This window comes from Eupeodes corollae, chromosome 2, assembly GCF_945859685.1.
Source record: "Eupeodes corollae chromosome 2, idEupCoro1.1, whole genome shotgun sequence".
NCBI classification, from domain to species: domain Eukaryota; kingdom Metazoa; phylum Arthropoda; class Insecta; order Diptera; family Syrphidae; genus Eupeodes; species Eupeodes corollae.
The window spans coordinates 109,613,078-109,633,468 of record NC_079148.1 but is presented as its reverse complement, the minus strand read 5'-3'; the positions used below and the strand labels follow the sequence as shown (position 1 = coordinate 109,633,468).

The 20,391-nt window shown below is 30.0% G+C and overlaps 2 protein-coding genes across 4 annotated transcripts in view; one reads left to right on the top strand and one right to left on the bottom strand.

The window, feature by feature from the left end:
- Nucleotides 1–1,512: 1,512 nt before the first annotated feature.
- Nucleotides 1,513–20,391, top strand: part of LOC129947300 (transient receptor potential cation channel subfamily A member 1) — a 71,512-nt gene continuing 52,633 nt past the window's right edge. For all 3 annotated transcript variants that reach the window (XM_056057816.1, XM_056057815.1, XM_056057814.1), the window contains exons 1-3: nucleotides 1,513–1,823; nucleotides 13,879–14,023; nucleotides 14,139–14,315. In XM_056057816.1, the coding sequence (XP_055913791.1) occupies nucleotides 13,907–14,023; nucleotides 14,139–14,315 (294 nt within the window). In that variant the 5' untranslated portion in view covers nucleotides 1,513–1,823; nucleotides 13,879–13,906. The remainder of the gene's footprint in view (nucleotides 1,824–13,878; nucleotides 14,024–14,138; nucleotides 14,316–20,391) is intronic.
- On the bottom strand, nucleotides 10,189–12,465 carry LOC129945175 (piggyBac transposable element-derived protein 3-like). Its single transcript, XM_056054834.1, has 6 exons — nucleotides 12,246–12,465; nucleotides 12,027–12,188; nucleotides 11,262–11,963; nucleotides 11,008–11,200; nucleotides 10,682–10,907; nucleotides 10,189–10,317 (listed from the first exon to the last, which is right to left on the bottom strand). Exons 1-6 carry the CDS (start codon nucleotides 12,463–12,465, stop codon nucleotides 10,189–10,191), a joined length of 1,632 nt encoding a protein of 543 aa, XP_055910809.1.

Below are 20,391 nucleotides of genomic sequence, written 5' to 3'. Positions count from 1 at the left end.
AAATGAAAAACAAATGAAGGTTTATTAACGGTTGCTTCCAAATATCGTTAATACTTCGATACAAAAAAAAGTTTTATAGCTAAAAGTTCAAAAACTTTTATATCTAATTCTTATTTCACAAGATAAGCTCACCCAAAAACATAAAATTATCATATAGAAAATTATATAAAAAGTATTTTTCTCCTATGCCTACAAAAATGCTCGCAATAAAACTATGAATGTCTACAGAAATGAAGAACTAATTAAATTTCCATAAAAAACTTAATTACATTCTTATCATACGATGATTTTCTTTTATTTTATTGCGTTCACAATTTACTATGACCTATGAGACACGCCTTCGACTTTATGAAGCCCCTCAACATCCAACCGACCGACCGACCAACTGACGACGACGAGCGACGGCAGCTTATAATATAACTGACCTCTGAACTGAAGTCTGGAGTAATCGAACTTTCCACTATGATGATGACAGGATTAATAGGACGTATGTTGGAGTATATAGTCTAATGTATGCCTTAGTTTAAGGGCAATTCTTTATTTACCTTTGACTTTTCTAATTTACAAAGGGTTCTATAATTCTATAGGTTAGGAACATGCCGATGACTAATTTGTGACCAATTTGCAAATACTGACGGTCTTATAATCTATATGGCTATGATGCAAGTCATTGTTTATTATTTGTCACACAGTTTAAAATTTATATCTAGATACATCAGTCGTTATAGGCTACGTGTGCCTGTGTATTTCCTGTAGCATTTCCTCAAGAGTCGAGACTCACCTTGGCCACTCAACTGCTAGGATGTATGAAGTTCTTGCGTAGATACTAATTAATTCCGTTTACCTAGAATAACAACAAACAAACTGTTGCTGTTATTATCGCTGAAAATTTTATGGATATCTTCTAGTTCTAGCATTTTCCGGTATGTGTAGGGCATTGCCAGACCAAAATTGTAAATATCACACTTGTAGATGAAAATATCTCCACACATTATTTTCCTTTTTCCAGTCAGCAATAATTACACAACCAGACATAATGTGGTAATATATATATACATTTGATTTTCATATCAGTCGTTACAGTTCAGACATCAGCTTTCCCTAAAGACGACTACGTCGCCTTCGGCCAGTGAGCGACCCACGGCGCGCCCGGCGTACTTCAACGGAAATAACTTTTTCATTTAAATCATTAGCCCAGACTATAGTTATCTGTGAAACTTGTTTAGTTGCTGAAGGACCATTCGGGCGAAAAGATCTATTTTCTTTGTTAATTTTTTCACTGAGTTAGCATTTCGGTCTTGTTGAACAAAAATTGAAATTCCCTTACTTTATTAATTATTCTAACCACGAGGAAAATTGTTTTAAGTAATAATATACCAAAAAAGAGGTTCGCCAGGAACCAACGACGACGTAGTAAACATTGTCCTTTGAGACATCATTACCTCATTTGTTTCAATTAACATATGTTTGCTTACTGGAAGTGAACTTGTTGCATGCGACATCGACAAACATGTCCTTTGAAATAAGTTTTGAGATTTAAATAAATGTTTGGTTTTTTATATACATATATGACTTGATCTTGCTTTTTTAAACAAGGAAGTCGTCAAAATCGTGTGGTTTTGTTTTATTAGCACAGTTTTATAAGATAAAACAAATTAATTAGATTTAATTAAATAAATTAATTTTATGAAGTGAGACAATTTTGTGTTTGAATAAGTAAAATTCTGGAGTGAAATAAAATATACACATTATATTTTAATTGAATATAGATTCCAACAGAATAATTAGAATTTATAAATATAAACCTTCTGCAGAATTTTAAGGTGAGTAAGATTTATAAATAACTTATTTTAATTTTATGGTTTTTAAATTAAACAATCTATAATGCAATTATGTTCCACACATATTTTGGAAATATGAGCGTACAAAAATATACATAAGTGAAAAATAAAGTCTTATACGTTTTGTTGTTTGAGTAAAAGTCTTAAGACTTTATTATTCATCTCTTTTAGAAAAAATACTTTTGGAAATAAAAACTGACATATATATGCATCCTTACCATATTGAATCTTTTCTAAATATCCATGACTTATCTAAACTATATCAATCCAATTTTATGGTTTTTATAAATAAATATGCATGCATTTTTTAGTAATTTTAAAAATATAGCCCAAAATTTACAAAATAGAACAAATATTTAAAAACATCATAATCTTGAGGGTTTTTGTTTTCGTTTCTCGTTCTTTGCTTCTCTTCGTTTGCATTTTCTTAAAAATATATATGAAGCTGAAGATCGCGGTATTTTTGTTTTTTTTTTTTTTGAATAGTTGTACCCTCGAAAATAATCAATGATATTGGAAAATTCAAACATCAAAATGTTGGGAATACATTTTTCCAGTGATGATGTATACGTTATTTTTATTTAAACTTGCGACACATAGGAACTGTATTGCAAGTTTTGCATCGGTAAAAAATGTCGAACTCGAACATGACATTACGATAGGAGAGAAGTCTAAAAAACTGGTTTCGTCCATTTGTCTGTCTGTCCTGGCCCCTACAGACCAAAGAATTGGATCTATTAACTTCAAATTTTAAAATTAAAGTTTTGAGCAGATTCTTGTTAGACACTTTTTCTTTTTTTTAAGATTAAAAATAAAAGTAGTCGCCTTATATGTACATTTTTTGGTGGAAATTCGAAAATTCTAATTTTCTCAAAAACAGGTCAATTGATTTTTTTTAATGTTCCAAAAATATTTTCATTATTATATTGGCTTTTTTTAATATAAACAACAAAATGTTTGTGTTACTCTATAAGGACACCCTTCATAGAACTGTTCTTTTGTTTATAAGTTTTCTCAAGAACTAATCAACCGATTTCAATAATTTTCTGCACAAGCTCTTATACTGTCTCGATAATATTTGATAAACAAGAATATCATTGTTTCTATTTTTGATTTTTAAAAAACTTAAAAAATTCGATATCTTAAAAATCGGTAATTCTTAATTTTTTTACGAAATTGAAATGCGAAACGTATATTAATAAGTTCTTAATAACTGTAGACCAAAAATAATTTAAAATTAAGTTTTTTTGAGAATTCAAATGGCGTTTAAATTTGTGAAAGCAACAATTTTTTGCAGGTACATTTTTAAGTCTTAAAATACATTAAATATTTTTAGGCAGACTCTTTGGATACATGACACGTTCGTGTGACCCAGTTGTGCATTTTATTTCAATTGTATTCCGTTATATTTTTTTCTTAGAAATACAAACCAAATTAACGGTCCTAAAAAATGTCAAAATGGAACTTATCATTATTTTTTTTTTTTGTTTGGCGGTTTTACTTAAAGAAACCTTAGAAATAGAACAAAAAGTTAAGACCTTTATTACTTTGGACTACTGAAAAGAACACACAAACAAGAAAAAATGTAAACATTTAATTTTCAAAACACGTAAAACGATATTTTTTTATTTTTTTTCAAATTAATGTTTTAAACCCATTTATTATAACAAAAATGATATATAACCGTAGATAGTAATATATTCTTGCTGTGCCAATCGCCTTGAGTATTTAAAAACTTTTTAGTTAATAATTCAAAGTTTTCAAATAATGTGAGATGTTTTTTGAATGTTTATGTAAGTTGTAATGCTATTCAAAAACATCTGCAAAAAGTGAAAGTGTGTACATTTATTACATAAAAATGAAAAAAAAGGGCGTATACGCCCAGTGTGGCATTGCTGTAGTGACGTTTCTGATAATGATAAAATCAAATCAGCTGTGAACCGTTCTCAGAATTTTATATAATACTGTGTTGTGTTGTTTTCCATGACTGCAACTGATTGTCCGAATAATCGCTAGGTAATTATTAGGATCCATCCCTGACAACATTACTCTCACACAGGAATAGCTAAGAGTTGTAAGCCACTAGGCTTTAGTTCTCAACGGACCTAATTTTGTATACCTGTGCTAAAAAGGCTCCTAAGTCAGATTAAGTTTTTTTCGCTGTTATTCTTTTTTATATATTCTCCCTACACACTTTTTTCTGTTTTCCTCCATTGATAAATCTTTGATTACAAGAAAGTTATGACCTTCTGTGAGATAGCTTAAGTTTAATTCGTTGGGTTTTGCGAAGAAACATTAATAAATGTATTTAATTTTAAACATAAACATTTTAATTTTACTATTTTTATAATTGCATACATAAAACCAAAACTACTGATAACTTTATCTTCACACTCTTGTTAATTTTTTAAAACAAAGATTCCGAGTCTAAAATCCACTTTCTGAAAAACTATATACTTATAGACTTATAATTTTTACCTTTTGAAAACAAATAATATAATAAATAAGATCAATCAATTTGAATAAACGTATTTACACATTAATACATTTTTAAAAATTTTCTGTTATGTTCGTTTTTTTTAACCTTTAAAAGCTTAATTTTGAAAAAAAAAAATTAAAGTGACCCCTCTTTTTTAATTAATTATATTTTAAAATTAATAGTATTGCTTTGGGGTTCTGAATTCAAGTAAATACTAAGTTTCACATACGAATTTATGTGATAACAAACCTTCACAAAAAATAGAGTACTAATTTAATAATTACTACCACGAATACTCAAGTCTATAATAACTCAATATGGAATATATTTATTCTAAATTTTTGTATTGTTGTACATTTTTCAATAGATAAGAGTTTTCTATTAAGCTCGATAAAAACTTCACCAAATCTAACTGGTTAATATTTATTTACAGAAAATCTGTTAACTAATAAATTTGTTCGTTGTTTTAAATCGTAGAGAATATCCCGAAACTTAGTATACCAAATAATAACACAATTCGTTCATTGATTTCAAATCCGCTTTTCACAGTAAAATAGAAAGCCCAATTTGTCATATCGTGCTATCCTTTAAATAGATAATTGCTAATTTAACAAGACATATCAAGATAATGACCACTTGAACACAATTTATAGGAAGTTCACCAAAGCATTTAAATGTACAAGGCAGTTCAAATCATGATTCTACACTATATGCTATTGCATCAGCATTGTGCGTAGAGACGTAATTAGGAGCGGACAATAGAAGTTAGAGTAGATCAATTTATTTTTAGTTACGGTAGCTTTTAGAAAACTAGAGCCTATTAGTAACTCACAACCGCGAATTCCCAAACAATTCGACATTCTATTTTTTTAGTCGGAGTTAAAACTGAAGTGAACACCTAAAAACGCAGCACCTAAAACTAACTAAAACCTTTTTAGACACTTAACACACAGAACTGACGCAAAATAGCAAACAAAAAAAATAAAAAAAAGAATAATTGATGAATTAAGTTCCTCTATTATATTTTCTACTAATACTAATTTTAATCTATGGAAAACTTATCAAAAATCTATATTGGATAATGATGTCCTAGGGGCGTTGTATAATAAGACCTATTCTATAATATGAATGATTGAATCCAATCAAACAAATGGGTTCGTTTCAGAGTCACGGTTAAAAATAAATTTATCGAAATAATTCAACTGCTTAGCGTGTAAACAATAAAAATTATCTATACGAAAACGTACTACGATATTTCATAAAATAATTATCAACTTATAGAAGAAAGTAATTTTGCGAATGTGGGTGTACTGTGATTGAATTGTATTATAAATTTTTCGAATGTGCACCACTGCATCACATCATAAACAAATGTCTGCTCCTTTGTGATAGATAACCGTTAAGTTTTGTCCTGCAATGTAAAATACATCGTGTTTTCCTATATTTGTATTCACAGTTGTTTAGACACACAATAATCAAAAAACCATGACTAAAAATAATAAAATTTGGTAAGTCGTTGAAATAAAAAAAATATTATTTTTATCTAAAGTTTAAAATTTACCATAATTTTTACGTTTGCATTCACCTTAAAGTAATTTATTTTTGAGAGAACTTACTTTCATTGAAGTACCAAATAAAATGGCTCATACTTACTTAAATAATACTTTTGCTTCGAAAATAAAACATAAACTTCACATCAAACTGATTTTGGCACAACAAGCGCAATTTGTATACAATCGAAAAACCCAACTTCGATTTATTACCTTCAGAGCTTAGTTTTGTTTAAATGCAGTGTTTAATGCTTATTTGTGCTCGAGGCCGACCCAGAGACATTCTTTCTTTAAAGTTAAAGGTCTTTTTTTTACCTAAATACAATCATTAACTTTCCATTGAAAGTTCTTGTAATCAGTTTGATGTGTTATATTTTAAAATGTTGACATCGCCCATATCTCAAGAACCAGTACAGATGCCGATCTCAAATAAATTTTGTTTTACAAATAATAAAGTAAAAAGACGCAGAAAGACTAAAAAAAGAAAAAAATGATTTTGGACCCAAATAATAAATATCTTGGAAAAAATGCTTTGACTTATTTCATCCTATAAAAATGATTTTTTTTTTAGTATTCCTGCAAGTTTTTTTTATAAAAGTAAAATCTACAAAAAAACTAAACAAAATTAGTAAAAATTGATGTTCGATATCAATTGAATAAATAAAGGTATTGAACTCAAAATGATTTCACTCTGTGCTAAATTTTATTGTTAACATAAGGGATTGGCCTTTAAAAAATCCATTCATAAGAAATAAATGCTTTTAAAAAATGCTACTAAAGTTGGTAAAAATTGGTTTTAGACTAAAATCTTGTTAACAAAAAAGGATTTTGAAATCAAACTTTTTATATTATGCAGAATATTCCGGCTAACTTTAGGTTAATTTTTTACAAAAAAATCTTTTACAAATCACGAAAACCTACAAAACTGAAAAAATTGTTTCGACTCAAGTATTATGAGAACAAAGAAAGGTATTGACTTCAAATATTGTTCTGAATATTTTGTTAAAGTCTTAGAAAAATCGACAGACGAACATTGATGGGAAGGTATCAGTTTGGATCGCATCCCAGCATCTTTTTTATGATTTGGTGAAAAAGATGTTCTAAATAAAAGTTTCCTTTTAAAAATACGATAAAATCAACAAAATTAATTCTTCTTACATTATTATGGCTTAATTGGTATGGTTCAGAAGTGGCGCATTTTTTTTTTCTATAATTTTCTAAAACCTTGTTAATGTTCTCGTGAGTATTGGTTTGTTGGTATAATTTCGGTCACAAAAACAAGTCCAAAAGGATAAAAATCGAAGCTCAGTACACAAAAGATAGATTGCAGATGTGGATATAAAATCGCTTTGTAAAAAAGGTATTTTTAACCTAAAGTCGTTGTCCAACTCAAGCTGTTCTATAGCCAAAATTGCGAAAGTATAACACTGACTTTTTTTTAAAGATTCCGAATGTTAAGCAGTTACTTGTTTCAATAACCATGTATCTTAAAAATCCGGAAAGATTTAGCACAGAGCAGACGTACTATTTATTATTTAAAAATTCAATAAGATAACTTTGATTTAATGTTCTGCAAGCTTTGTCCTAATTATACGAAGTTTTTTAATTCAAAGCTGCCTAGAGCTACAATGTTATTGCCTAAAAGTATACGTTATTCCAAAAGTTTAAACATTCTAATCCAAAAATTGATTATATTATATTATTGTCATGTCATTTCTCCATTAGTCCTTAAATAATTTCCTATGATATGAGTAGAAAAATAAAGTTATACTTTTCACCACAATTATTATTTGAAAAAGGACGTAAATATACATGCTTCTTCAAGTTATATCATTCAGGTTTTTTCAAGTTTGTATTTCATTTAAGAAATTATCATCATCCGTAACCCTTAATACCTATCTAAATAGTAGATATTAAAATATTTGCATTCAATTTAACCTCTCAGGGATAGCCGTTAATATCTAATACATATAATTGAAAAATTGAGCAACACTTGACTTACTTTATATTTTTTTGTTATTATTATACTCCTTGCCAATTTAACACCTACATATACATTACTTTACTATATACAACTACACGAGTGTATGTATGTATGTCTATAATCATTTCCAGATAAGTTATTTTATATGGTTTCATAAAAATGATAACGACCATGCTCGATAAATCAATCAAAACAAACACATTTTATCTATAGCAAGTGTATACATTTGTATGTGAAAAAGAATTCCTCCAATTTTGTCCAAAGAACCCGAAACTAAATTAAGGAACTGACGATGGGGTTCTCCTGCTGATTCTGTGGTGTAATTGTTTTTTTTTTTCTTTTATTTTATTAAATATAAGAATATTAATCTATCTACATGTTATAGAATGGTGATTGTTGATTATAATATGATTATTAGTGGCATTTTATTGAAGTGTGTATCTGACAACGATAAATAAGGTTATCAATACCTAATCCAATTCATTTCGTAATTCTATAAACATAGATATAAAGCTATCACATAGTTAGGAGCAATTTAACCGAAGGCGGAAAGTGCTTGCAGGCGAGAAATTAAGACAAAACTTAGGAATGAAATATTTCGAATTTGGAGTAGCTGACGTGAAATTATGAATAAATTAATTGGTGGTGAAAAATACTATTTTGTCATTCCCTGTTTTCTAAGATTTTATTTGTGTTGTTTCGATTTCTAAATATAACTGTTTATAACATCTTATTCAATTCTGACAAAATTCAAATATGAAGTGCAATAATTTTTGTATTACCTATATTTTTAAGCCTTTCTCTAGTTCAAAGTAAACTTAACACTCTTTTTAAAACTAGGGAATTTGATTAAAAAATCAATAATAGGCTTGGATGTGACCCACACTGATAACTTCCGGTTCTGCCGATTTGTCTTGCGTAAAAGTGTATAGGTTTTCGTGTTTTTTTTTTTTTTAAATTGTCAGTTGAATTATTTAAAAAGTTTAAAAATTACTAACAATATTTTGCATATAATGAAATATTTTGATTTCAAAATCTATTTTTTTAACGAGATTTTTAGTCGAAAACCAATTTTTACCAATTTTAGAAGCATTTTTATTCCTTATATAAACAAATACAATTTGAATGAATAAAATTAATTTGAAGTTAATGTCTTCTATTGTTCACTAGATATCGAAAACCGAACATACATTTTTAAAAAATGTTGGGTACTATTTTTTGTAGATTTTGTTTGTTTATGAAAAAAACCGACTGTTGTATTTTTATAAAAAAAATTACTGGCTGTCGAAAACAATATTTTCTGTGAGATAAAATTAGCTAGAATACGGTATTTTTAATTTTTGAAAAGATATTTGAGTCGAAAATCAATGTTTATGAACTTTTAGTAATTTTTTTTTTAAGTTCTTATTTTTTATAAAAAAAACTGTTAATTCAATTTTCCTCAAAATTGTACCAGATGTCAAAAAAGTTGTCTTCGTTGCACAAAATTGTTTTGCAGATACACTGATTTTTTGTTCGTAAAATATTCAAGGTGACAAATATTTTTTCTTTCAGTTTTGTTTTTACTTATAAAAAACCGTAAGTTGGATTTTTTCCAAAAATATACTAGTTTGGTATTACGTTACAATATATAATTTACAACTTAATTCAAGTCTCTAGCGCTATTAGTTCGTGAGATATTTTGGATTAACCAAAATGTTCACCTATGTTTAAATTGCTGTGGTAATAAAACCACCCACTCAATTTTCTTGAGAGCCCTTTTTGCATCTTTCTGAAGTCAATATCTCTTCTGGGTCTTGAGCTATGGACAACGAAAAAAAAACATCGCGAACGTACAGACGTACGAACGTACGTACACACGCACAGACATCTCACTAAAAATCTTTTATTTTGATTCTAGGGACCTTGAAATGTCGAGAAATGTCAAAATTTTCAATTCATCAAATCGGCTCCATTACAATAACTTCATATGGGAAGTTAATAAATAAGGTGGTGCAATAGCTCACCTGGTTCTCTGAGAGTCTGTGGCCTAGACTTACAATTGTCTATGATTCCTATGATCGAGTAATGTCAGGGATTTAGGGAACCTACAATTTATATGCCAAATCAGAACGGCTTATTTGAGAAATCACTTTTCATGAAAAGCATTACTCTTGGAGGATTTCTTTATTTCTTCCAAAATAACCATGACAAAATTTAACGTGGCACAGCTGAAATTGAACCCAAGACTTCAAGCATGACCATCCTACGCATTATGTGGTATTATTTTTGTTCAAATTTATTTTATTTGAAAATTTCAAAGGCTAATATTCCTACCTTTTTTCAAATTTAATCCTATGCACAAACCATAACGCCACGGATACAACTTTTGATATTAACCCATTTCCGGCGGCTACTAGTTCCAGGTGAGCTAGAAGCTTGAAATTTCATATGCTGTCTATTTATATCTGAACTTAGTGAAATCTGAAAAAAAAAAGTTTAAAACCTTCTAGTTTTCCGGAAAATTCGTGTTGCGTTTTCGCAACATTAGCCGAAAGGGGTAGCAGAATTAATAAAAAATTTCGAGTTTTTTGTTTTAAAATTTAGGTAAAAGCTTTATTTTGAATATTTTTTTTTTGGAAATATTATTAGTTGTTGTGTGCTTTAAACTTCATGTTGATACATATTATTATGAGGAATGGGTCCTTGTGTGGTATGTATCAAAACATTTCAGATGAATTGGGATCTTACACTTCTTGCAACAAAAAATTGTTTGACTGGAACAATTTCGACATCGAAGACGCTTTTCCATTTTTATTATAGTATGTTTTGTGTCATCAAATCGAACCATTTCGTTGGGATTTCCTTCCCTTTGAAGTGTTGGCGGAATATTTGATGATCGCAGTAAGGAGTCTACAACATATGTCCTAAATTCAAGTTGTGACATTGGTGTTTCCTTTGCAAACTTTTTGCAAATGCCATGAATTTTCCATGCATTTACCAATGCTGCATCCAATGCATTTGATAAAAGTGGCCAGTACCATTTCTTTTCTCGAATCCGTATCCGGTAATTGCTGATAGCATTATCAAACAAGTCCACTCCTCCAATCGTGGAATTATATTATGGCATTGGGCATGAGAATGTTGACGTGTTTCCTTTTTTTTCGATCAAACCGTTTTGCTTGAGTGATTGGTTGGTCCATCAAATGATTTGAAAGAACTGTTACAATGGAGTTATCGTTCCAACGAACAGCGGCAATTCCATTTTCCTTGTCGAATGCAAAATCCATAGTTCCTCTATTTTGTTTCTTCATTTGTTTGGGTTCTGTCAACTTTGCTTTACCAGTTCTATTTTCACGAACAGTGCCTATAGATTGGTATAAAAGAAATTAATTTTTTAGTAAAAATAAATGGTAAGTTAAAATTACCTGTTGCGAAGTAACCCAATACTGAAAGACGATAAATCAGTTTGTGCGACGTGAAAAAATTGTCAAAAGTAACTGTGTGTTGGTCTGGAACATCGATATTAGAAAGAAGTCTCAGAACAACATTTTCCCCTAAGCCAAATCCAGGGGAATTATCAGCACTTGCACCACCATACGGAATGAATTGATATAAATATCCATCGTGAGAACACAAGTCCCAATATTTGTATCCAAAACGAATTGGCTTCCCTCTTATAAACATTTTTGCAGAATGACGTCCATAGTAGGGTATCATTTGTTCGTCTATTGAAAGGTGATGGGAAAATACTCCGAACTGCATAAAATTCTTATTGACCATGTTGTTTAGAGTTGAGACTTTAGCAAACTTGTCGCTGGGATCAATTGTACTGTTATCACAGGCATGTAAGAACGATTTGATAAGTTTGAAGCGGTCTCGGCTCATGGCTTCGTTTATTATATTGCAGCGAAAGACTGGTTGATTGGACCAATATAAATCCAACTGTGGAACTGTATGCAATCCAGAAAAATACATTATTCCAATAAATGTACGGATTTCATTGAAATTTGTCTTGAATGTTAAATTATTTCTATCCGCATTAGCATACGTATTGGTGCTTTCAACAATGAAATTGATAATCTCATTATCAAGAAATAATTCGAAAATTTGAAGAGGATTGAAACTGCCTACAAGAAAAAAGGATTGGATTCAACTTAGGAAGTTCTGAGTGATTTTTATTTTAAACTTACCTATTTTGTTATAGATCGCTTGAATCTTTTCACTTGATACGTCTTTTGGAGTATTTGAAAAGCCAACTCGATGGCTCTTTGACCACTTTGGTAATTTATATTGAAAAGACGTCGATTCCTTTTTAGAAGTTGATGCAATATTTTGTGATGTTGATGCATTTTCTGAATCATTTGGCTCACATTGTAGATCGTCTAATATGCATTCCAGCTCTTATTCACCGGCTAGTTCATTTGGCAATATGTTCACGTCTTCCAATAATTGGACGTTATCATCAATTTCTTCATGGTCACTCAAAGCATCAATTTTTGGAGGCAAAATAATCACGTTTGTTTCAATAGCTTTATCTACTTTCTGGTTCAATTCATCATCTTCGTCTGAACTTGGATTCATTAACAAATCTTCTAGTTCTTTAGCCGACAAAAACCTCTGGCGATACATAATAGTTTTTTTTTAAACTTTAAAACACAGATATTTTTATAAAAACACTTGTTTGCACAACTGACGATTTTTACGTAATAAGTGAAATTTAGAACGAGTCACACGTACTTATATACCCGAAATATTTATTTTCAACATTATAGATTTTTTAATATGCAGCCCGTTTTTTATACCTGGTTATAATGTAAATACAAAAAGTGTGCTAAATCTAAGGAAATGGGAAAAGGGTTTTCCAATAAATATACCTGGAATTGTTGAATGATTTTTTTAGATAAAAATGCACACTATATCTTGAATTATCTCGCGCGGATGGGTTAAACGGTTTTTCTAAAGGGTTTTACCTATTTGGTGAATTAATTTTTTTATGGCACTAACATGTATGTGATTGCTTTACACACATCAATTTTTAATATTGTAAAAAAAATCATTTTGGTTATCTAATGATATCAAAAATGGACAAAAGAAAAATATTATTTCTTTGTGCTTTTGCTACTGCATTTGGCTAATGTTGCGTAAACGCAACGCAGAGGTTTAATCTCACCTGCGAGGCAGATTACCCATAAAAATTGGTTCAATTTAATTTTAGAATATAATTTCAACCTTTGTTTATATGTTTGTAAAGTTTTTTTTTTGAATTTTTTTTTTTTTTAAGTTTGAAAATATTACCTAAAAATTTTTAAAATTGCAAATTTTGAAGATATTAAAAACTCCAGAAATAATTTTTTTTTTAAATCCAAAAACAGGTCGATTAGATAATTTAATAAACGTCCAATATTAGTTTTAAAACGCTATAAAAAATGTACCAATTAAGTCCCTGGAGACCCAACGTGAGACGTTGCGTTTTCGCAACATTAGCTGGAAATGGGTTAAATAAATCGTTATACAATAATTTGTCTTAAATTAACTGTTAATAAACTGTTTCGAATAAGCGAAAAACATACAAATTATATGCTAAGAAGTACCAAATCAAATTTTGGCTTGCTATCATGTCTTCGGCAGACAAATTAAAATTTAGTTATCAGAAAAACATACATATATAAAACATATAACAACAACATCGAAATTGTCACTATAATTTATCGACTGACTTATACCAAATTATTTATCTAATCACTTCTTATTAAGTTAAAAATAATTTAATTTATTAATGTTTTAGTCTTAAGTAAATTTGTACAAATCCAACAAAAAAAAAGTCGATAAATTAAGTTGTCAACATCTTTTTTTGGTAAAAGTAACGGAGAATAATAGCAAGAAGTAATTTTAAACTGGTGTTTTATTATATCCCAGCTGTTTCAATAGGTATTATAGATAAAAAAAGAAATCCAATAAATGAATTAGGACTCTCTACATTTTTAGCTCAGACTTTGCTTTTGTTTCGTTTTTAATTTTCAAAAGCATCTTTTTCTTATTCAGTCAACCCGAGGAAATTAAAACAATAAAAATGCGTAAAATGCAAAATGGATTCTATGCAGCCGCAAGGGCAATTTCACCCGAAAATCTTCAAATTCCCACAAAAATGGACACAAGTGTTTTGAAACCAAAGAAAAACGCAAGTCGGGTAAATATACACAATACAATCTCAATCATTTGATTTACAAGTTTAATCTATAAGTACTTTGTATGTGACTTATCATTTCAGTATTATTTCATAACCTTTCCTTTTTATATAATAGTTCTGGATATTGTCCATGATAATCGAACGTCCCGATGGAAAAGGTGATATTGAAAACCAACACGGCAAACATTCAATTGGTGGTGGCGGTGGTGGGGAACTTGAATCGATTTTACCACAAGGACCACCAGTAGAAGAAGTATGTCTGCTTCGTGACAGTCCATTCAGGATATTAAGGGTAAGTGAATTTAAGTAACCTTTGTTCCCTGTGCTTCTTCTAATGTATATAGAGAAAGATTGAAAGCAGAACATGTCCAAGGATCAAGGTTAAGTTGTTTTAGTTATTTTCCAATGATTTTTAAGTTGATTGGCTATAATGGTTCGAATAAACGATGACACGATATATTCGAACTTTTACAACATCAAAAGGTAGTCGTTCTTTTTTTTTCTGATTTATTGTCCTCCACGAATTTTATTCATTGGGTCATTTTATGGAAAACTTTGTCATTTATTTCCATGTCATTAGAAACACGTGTTTTGTGACGTTTTTTTTTTAATACCAATTTAATCAAGTGCATTCTTTGATTTACTATGTCTTTAAGTGCAACTGCAGAGAAATGGTTTTAAAAAAACAAAAATCCATTTTCTTTTAAAGATCAAAGATTTTATGTTAGAGATGTTTAACTCATGGAAACATATAAATATCAACAATTAAAACAGAATTATTTAGGTATAGTTTTGAAACGAGCTGGTGTTTATCTAACCTCCTTAAATCAAAAAGATATCGAAGACAATAATAGAACACATACACATAGTCCAAAAAGTAGCTTTCTTTTTGTTGATTTTGAGATAAAATATTTACTATAACAATATACTCAAATCAAATATTTTGAAAATCACAACCACAATTTTTTTAATTTGGTAAAAAGGTGAAGGTGGAAACTAACCTTTTTTTCAATGTTAGTACTTTGGTTTCCACATTTACTTTCATTACTTTTTTTTCAATAAAAAAAACACTAAAATTAGGCTGCTGTATACGGAGACTTTTTGGACTATGCGTACATACAAGCTTTTAATTTTCAGTGGTATTCAAAATACACATAAAACGGATCACTTTAATTAAGCCTACACACATATCTTTTACTAAACCAAATAAGACACTGAAAATTGATTTATAGCTTAGAAGGTTACATTTTGAATATTCCGATATCTAAGCAGCTGTCACTTTTGAAACTGTATTTTTTGATATTTTATTAGTAAAAGCTAGGCCATTACTAAACACCTACACGCTTTTGAAAACGCGTTGAAATGGATGAAACTCCCTACCAAAATCGTGAAAACTTAATAGTTCGTAAAACTAAAAAACCCTTTGGCAATAGTCAAGTTGATGGAATAATTTGAAATTTTGGAACAAGTGACAAGTTTAGAAGATTATAAATATGTGCTACCCAAGAACAACATTCCAAAAACGACATTACACCGTATTTTGCATAAAGACTTGTGACTTGCACAAACTGCTCGATCACCAACAATGTCATATCTTCACTGATTTTTTTCTTTAGATTGTCTCTTTATTCTCTACGTGTCATTATTTAATGCGGTTATTGGGCTGGCGGGCGGTGCTTGGCCTGTAATGCAATCGTTAACTTTCGAAGCGTATGTCTAATCCATATAGGTTCCTGACCTGTCTTCCTATGAAGGACTTCATTTGAAATACGGTTTGGCCAGAAAATCTTTAGGATGTTCGAAGACATCTATTCACGAAGGTTTGCAGCTTTCTTGTTATAGCTGAAGTAACCTTGTAAGTGCTATAGCCTTAAAGAAGCACTGATTCAACATTTGTGCGAAACTGTCGTAGCTTTGTTCTTAAGTGTATAGAGTTATTCCTCTAAATTTTTGACAGCATACCGAACGCCACTTTTGCTTTGCCGATGCGGCAGATGACGTCTTGTTTGGTTCAGCCTTCGATGGAAAAGATACTTCCAAGGTATTGAAAGCTCTCCACTTTTTCCACCGGTTGCGAGAAAATATTTATTTGAGAGGACGGTCGGGTTCCGAAGCTGATCATTTTTGTTTTGCAGAATTTATTTTCAACCCACAACTTCTGCTTCTCTCTCCACACTTGTTGTCTTTTAATGGAGATCCATTATCCTATGAGAGAATAAGTAATCATCGTCCACGTAATCCAAGTGCTTTAAATAGGACATCAAAGTCCATTGGATCCCTACCGTACCTGACAGAGCTAAGCGCAGTATATCGCTTATCACCAACAAAAACAATATTGGCGACAGAATACAGCCCTGTCTGACTCCACTTTGGATTTCAAAATCATCTGGCAACCTACCATCATGCAGAACGTGGCACTTGGATCCATCATATGCTGCTTTAATAATAATAGCAATTAGTTTTTCTGGGATGTCGCTCCTGCGCAAAGCTAACTAGATATACTCCCTGTTAACGCTTTCAAAGACCTTCTCGAAGTCGATGAACAGGAGGTGTAGTGGTGATCGATATTCAACGTACTGTTCAATAATGATCCGCAGGGTGTTAATATGATCAATACAGGAGAATCCAGCGCGGAATCCTGCTTGTTCGGCATCGAGTGGTGTGATTGGAACTTACTTATTATAAAATGAGGGTGGAGCAACTGTTGCGGTAAATGGATTTCGCCTTTTTTAAATTAAATCTTAAAACTATCTTAAAGCTAGACAAAAATTCTTAGAATTAGCCTAATTAACCATAACTTACAACTAACTTACTGGTCCCATACGGAAACTCTAAGTTTAAAAATAATACTTAATTCTAATGCCTTTCGGCCCAAAGATCTTTTTTACTGTAATTCATTTTATTATTTTGTGTTTATTAGAAAATTGAAAAAAAAATAATTTCAATTTGTTTGTATTTTTACTTAAAAACTACATACTTCAAATAAGGTCCTTAAAATAAAACTTAAACCACCTATTCTACCTATAAAATATTTAAAACACGGGTATTTCGTTGGCAATAATATCTGCCGCCCAACTCCCAAGGCATCAATCTTCTCGGGTTTATCTACGTTGACAAGCGACTTCACATAACCCATACAAAATAGTCCAGTCGTGTTTAATCGAACAACTTTGGAAGCCATGCTACAGCCCATAACGCAAAATAATGCGCTCAACAAAAGTTTCCTTTAATAAATTTATTTTTTCGGTGCTTCACCGATTTATTATTTCAGCAATACATTTTTACGATTTACAAACATTGTTCAGTAGCAAATCCCTTCATTATGAAATCTCAAAAATCAAACTAAACATTAATCAAGTGACAGCTTTTAAAAACACACACTCAGAAGTAGGAATTGCCAGATTGAAAACTACAAGTCCTTTGTGTTAACAGCCTTTTCCTTCAGCGCATTTTTGGATGAATGGTGCCCACGAGAGGTGCTCTAGGTAATAAGATAATGCATCCTCAAAAGGTTACCTTTGGTGTGGATTTTGGATCGGTGCGTAATTGGTCAGTACTTTTTTGAAAACGACGTTAGTGAGGAGGTCACCGTGTCGGAACGAGCGCTACATAACGATGATAACTAGTTTCTTATTGAACCATATGGACCTAGACGATATATGGTTCCAGCACGATTGATATTTTCATCATCTACCCGACTCTATTGAAAAACCCTGTATAAGAAGATGAAAGATATGTACGTAAACCTTCATCTCAAAAATGTTTAAACTTTTTTAGCATACTAACATCAATTACATATATAAATGTTTGAGATTATGTACATATATAAGAAATATAACATTTCTTGGTCCTACATAATGTACCTTCATAATGTCATGCACATGTATAATAATAAATGTTCAGAATCCAAAGAAGTTCTCATTAAACTGAAAGTTAAATTTCTACCGCGAAAGTCTTTTATCATTATTTACAAATGCTCTATTTTAGTAAAAGTTCTTGAAGGAGATTTATGGCGAGAGAAAAGTAAAGAACTAAAACTATTTCCAAGTACGTGAATTCTGGGTAGATACATATATATTTACATATATAGAAGTATCTATGATACAAAAGCACCCTGTCAATAAAATTAATTTCTATACCATCCTATACTAACGTAATGCAGATGAAAACTCAAATTAATTTGTTTTAATGAAAAAACCACATGTTAAAAAAGCCAGCTATTTTTTTTATTTTGTTTACATACGTAAATTGGTTTGGAACAAAGAATAACATTTAAATAAAGATTTCTATTTTAATTTTTAAAGTGGATTTGTTTCTATTCAATTAAAAGAAAAAAAACGAATTTTAAACGTCAATATTTGAGTTTATTTGATGCTCAACTACTTTAAATCGAACTAAACTCTTAATTGGTGTGATATTTAAAACAAAACAATCCCAAAATGTGTTGGCTTAACTTTATAAAATTTACCCATTTTATAATAATAAACAAAGTTTGAAGTAGTTTCGATATAAATTACTTTGCTTTAAATACATACATACATTCAACCTTTTTGTTCATAAGAGAACTTAGCATTTATGTTTCTGATGCAATGTTGTTAAACAATATGCAACTGGTTCTGCATTCTTAAAGCCTTAATACAAGAAGTTCATTTAATGCATTTTTAATTATGCACATACCATACATATATATTTTAAAAGATTATATTATTTTTTTTTTGATTATAATGAAACGTAATCCAAATTATTGAATTTTTAAAAATTCAATTTACTTTCTTTTGTTTTCTAACTTGCTTGAAGGTTCTTGGCTCATTCATACAAAACGTACCTTAGCTAACTTTATTTACCTGTTATTTTGTTCTATTTTCTGAAACTTGATCATGAGCATCCTACAAGATACGAGAATATTCAGCTTCAGAGGTGATTTTATGTGTTGTGCTTCAAATATTGATTTTTATTTTATAGGATTTAAGACGGTTGAATTTTCAAGAAAAAACTGAAGTGCGATATGTTTAAGAAAATAAGAACTTTTACTAATGAAGTTTCTGCAGTCTACAAGCAAATTTTAAATGTCAAATGATTTATTTGGAACTGAAAAGAAAAATAGACGAGAACGAGAAAGTACTGTTTGTATTGATATACTTCTTATTGTTTTTAGAAGGATAAACTTATTGCCAAGTATAAACAAACTGTCAAAAACCGTATCCTTCTACCGACCATAAAAACGTTGCATTTTAAGGAAAATATAAAATAAAAACCACATTATTAGAAACATAAAATGAAATATAAACATTTTTTTTTGTCATAACATAGAAGAAAAGTTACATACCGTACACAATATATATACATACATACGAGTACAAGCATACTTAAGTTCATAAAATGAACTGAACATTTTTTGCATCAACAAAATAGAATCAAAATTCAAATATATGAATATATATAGTCATATAAAAAAGACGCATAAGCAGTTAGGTAAATAAAATAAATCAAACACATTTGACAGGTTTTCGCAAACTTTTTGGCAATAACTTCGGTACACATTATGACACGAGTATATAAAAATTAGATGAATTTTGGAGTTGAGTGTTGAGAGCAGTTTTTTGAATGATAAGAAATTTAATAATAAGGGATCAGGACGCTTATTATACATACATAGAGCTAGTCTCGTTTTAACCTTAGTTTGTGCTATAAGCTTCAACTTAATAATGAAGACAATAAGTGATTCATTTGTAATTTGACCACCGGCAAGATGACCTTAGAACTATAGGTGAAGGACCTAAGTACTTAAGGGCGACATCAAGCAGTACGTGATTTTGAATTCCTCTCTTAATGAGCTTAATTTCAATTTCATTTATCTTCATCCCAATATCAAACATCAGCTTAACACAAACAAAGTTTAAAACAGTGGTTAACTAATTTCACTTACATAAGTTCGCAAAAGGAATTCTAATCGAAAGCAGATTGCTAGAATTACATTTTGTGAAAAATTAAGTTTTATAAATGTTTAAAATGTAATTTGTTTCTTCATTATTCGGTTGTTGATCACGGGGTTAATAGACTTTGAAGGACATAAAGGGGCTTATGAAATTTACTACGAGTATTTAGTTATATATCTGTTTTTTGCACCTAACTTACTGCAAAGCCTTGAGGAGCATGTGTTGTTTGTTTGTCTGTCTAATTTAATTCTGTTAGCAGAACTAAAATTGTTTGAGCGTGGTCGAATATTCCACATATTAAAGGCTAGGATGTGAAACACACTGATGACTTATAATTGGTGCCTGTAAAAACTTCTACCTGATAATAAAACAAAACACAGTGTATTCTCGATTATTGCAAATAATTAAAACAAGAGTGGTTGCAAGAACCGA

What these genes read in the sequence shown, in the direction of transcription:
- LOC129945175 (XM_056054834.1), bottom strand. Translation starts at nt 12,465, where the DNA reads ATGTATCGCCAGAGGTTTTTGTCGGCTAAAGAACTAGAAGATTTGTTA. An exon ending in ATTGCCAAATGAACTAGCCG is followed by an intron (nt 12,189 to 12,245) that starts GTGAATAAGAGC and finishes CAAATGATTCAG; the next exon opens with AAAATGCATCAACATCACAA. An exon ending in AGCGATCTATAACAAAATAG is followed by an intron (nt 11,964 to 12,026) that starts GTAAGTTTAAAA and finishes TTTTTCTTGTAG; the next exon opens with GCAGTTTCAATCCTCTTCAA.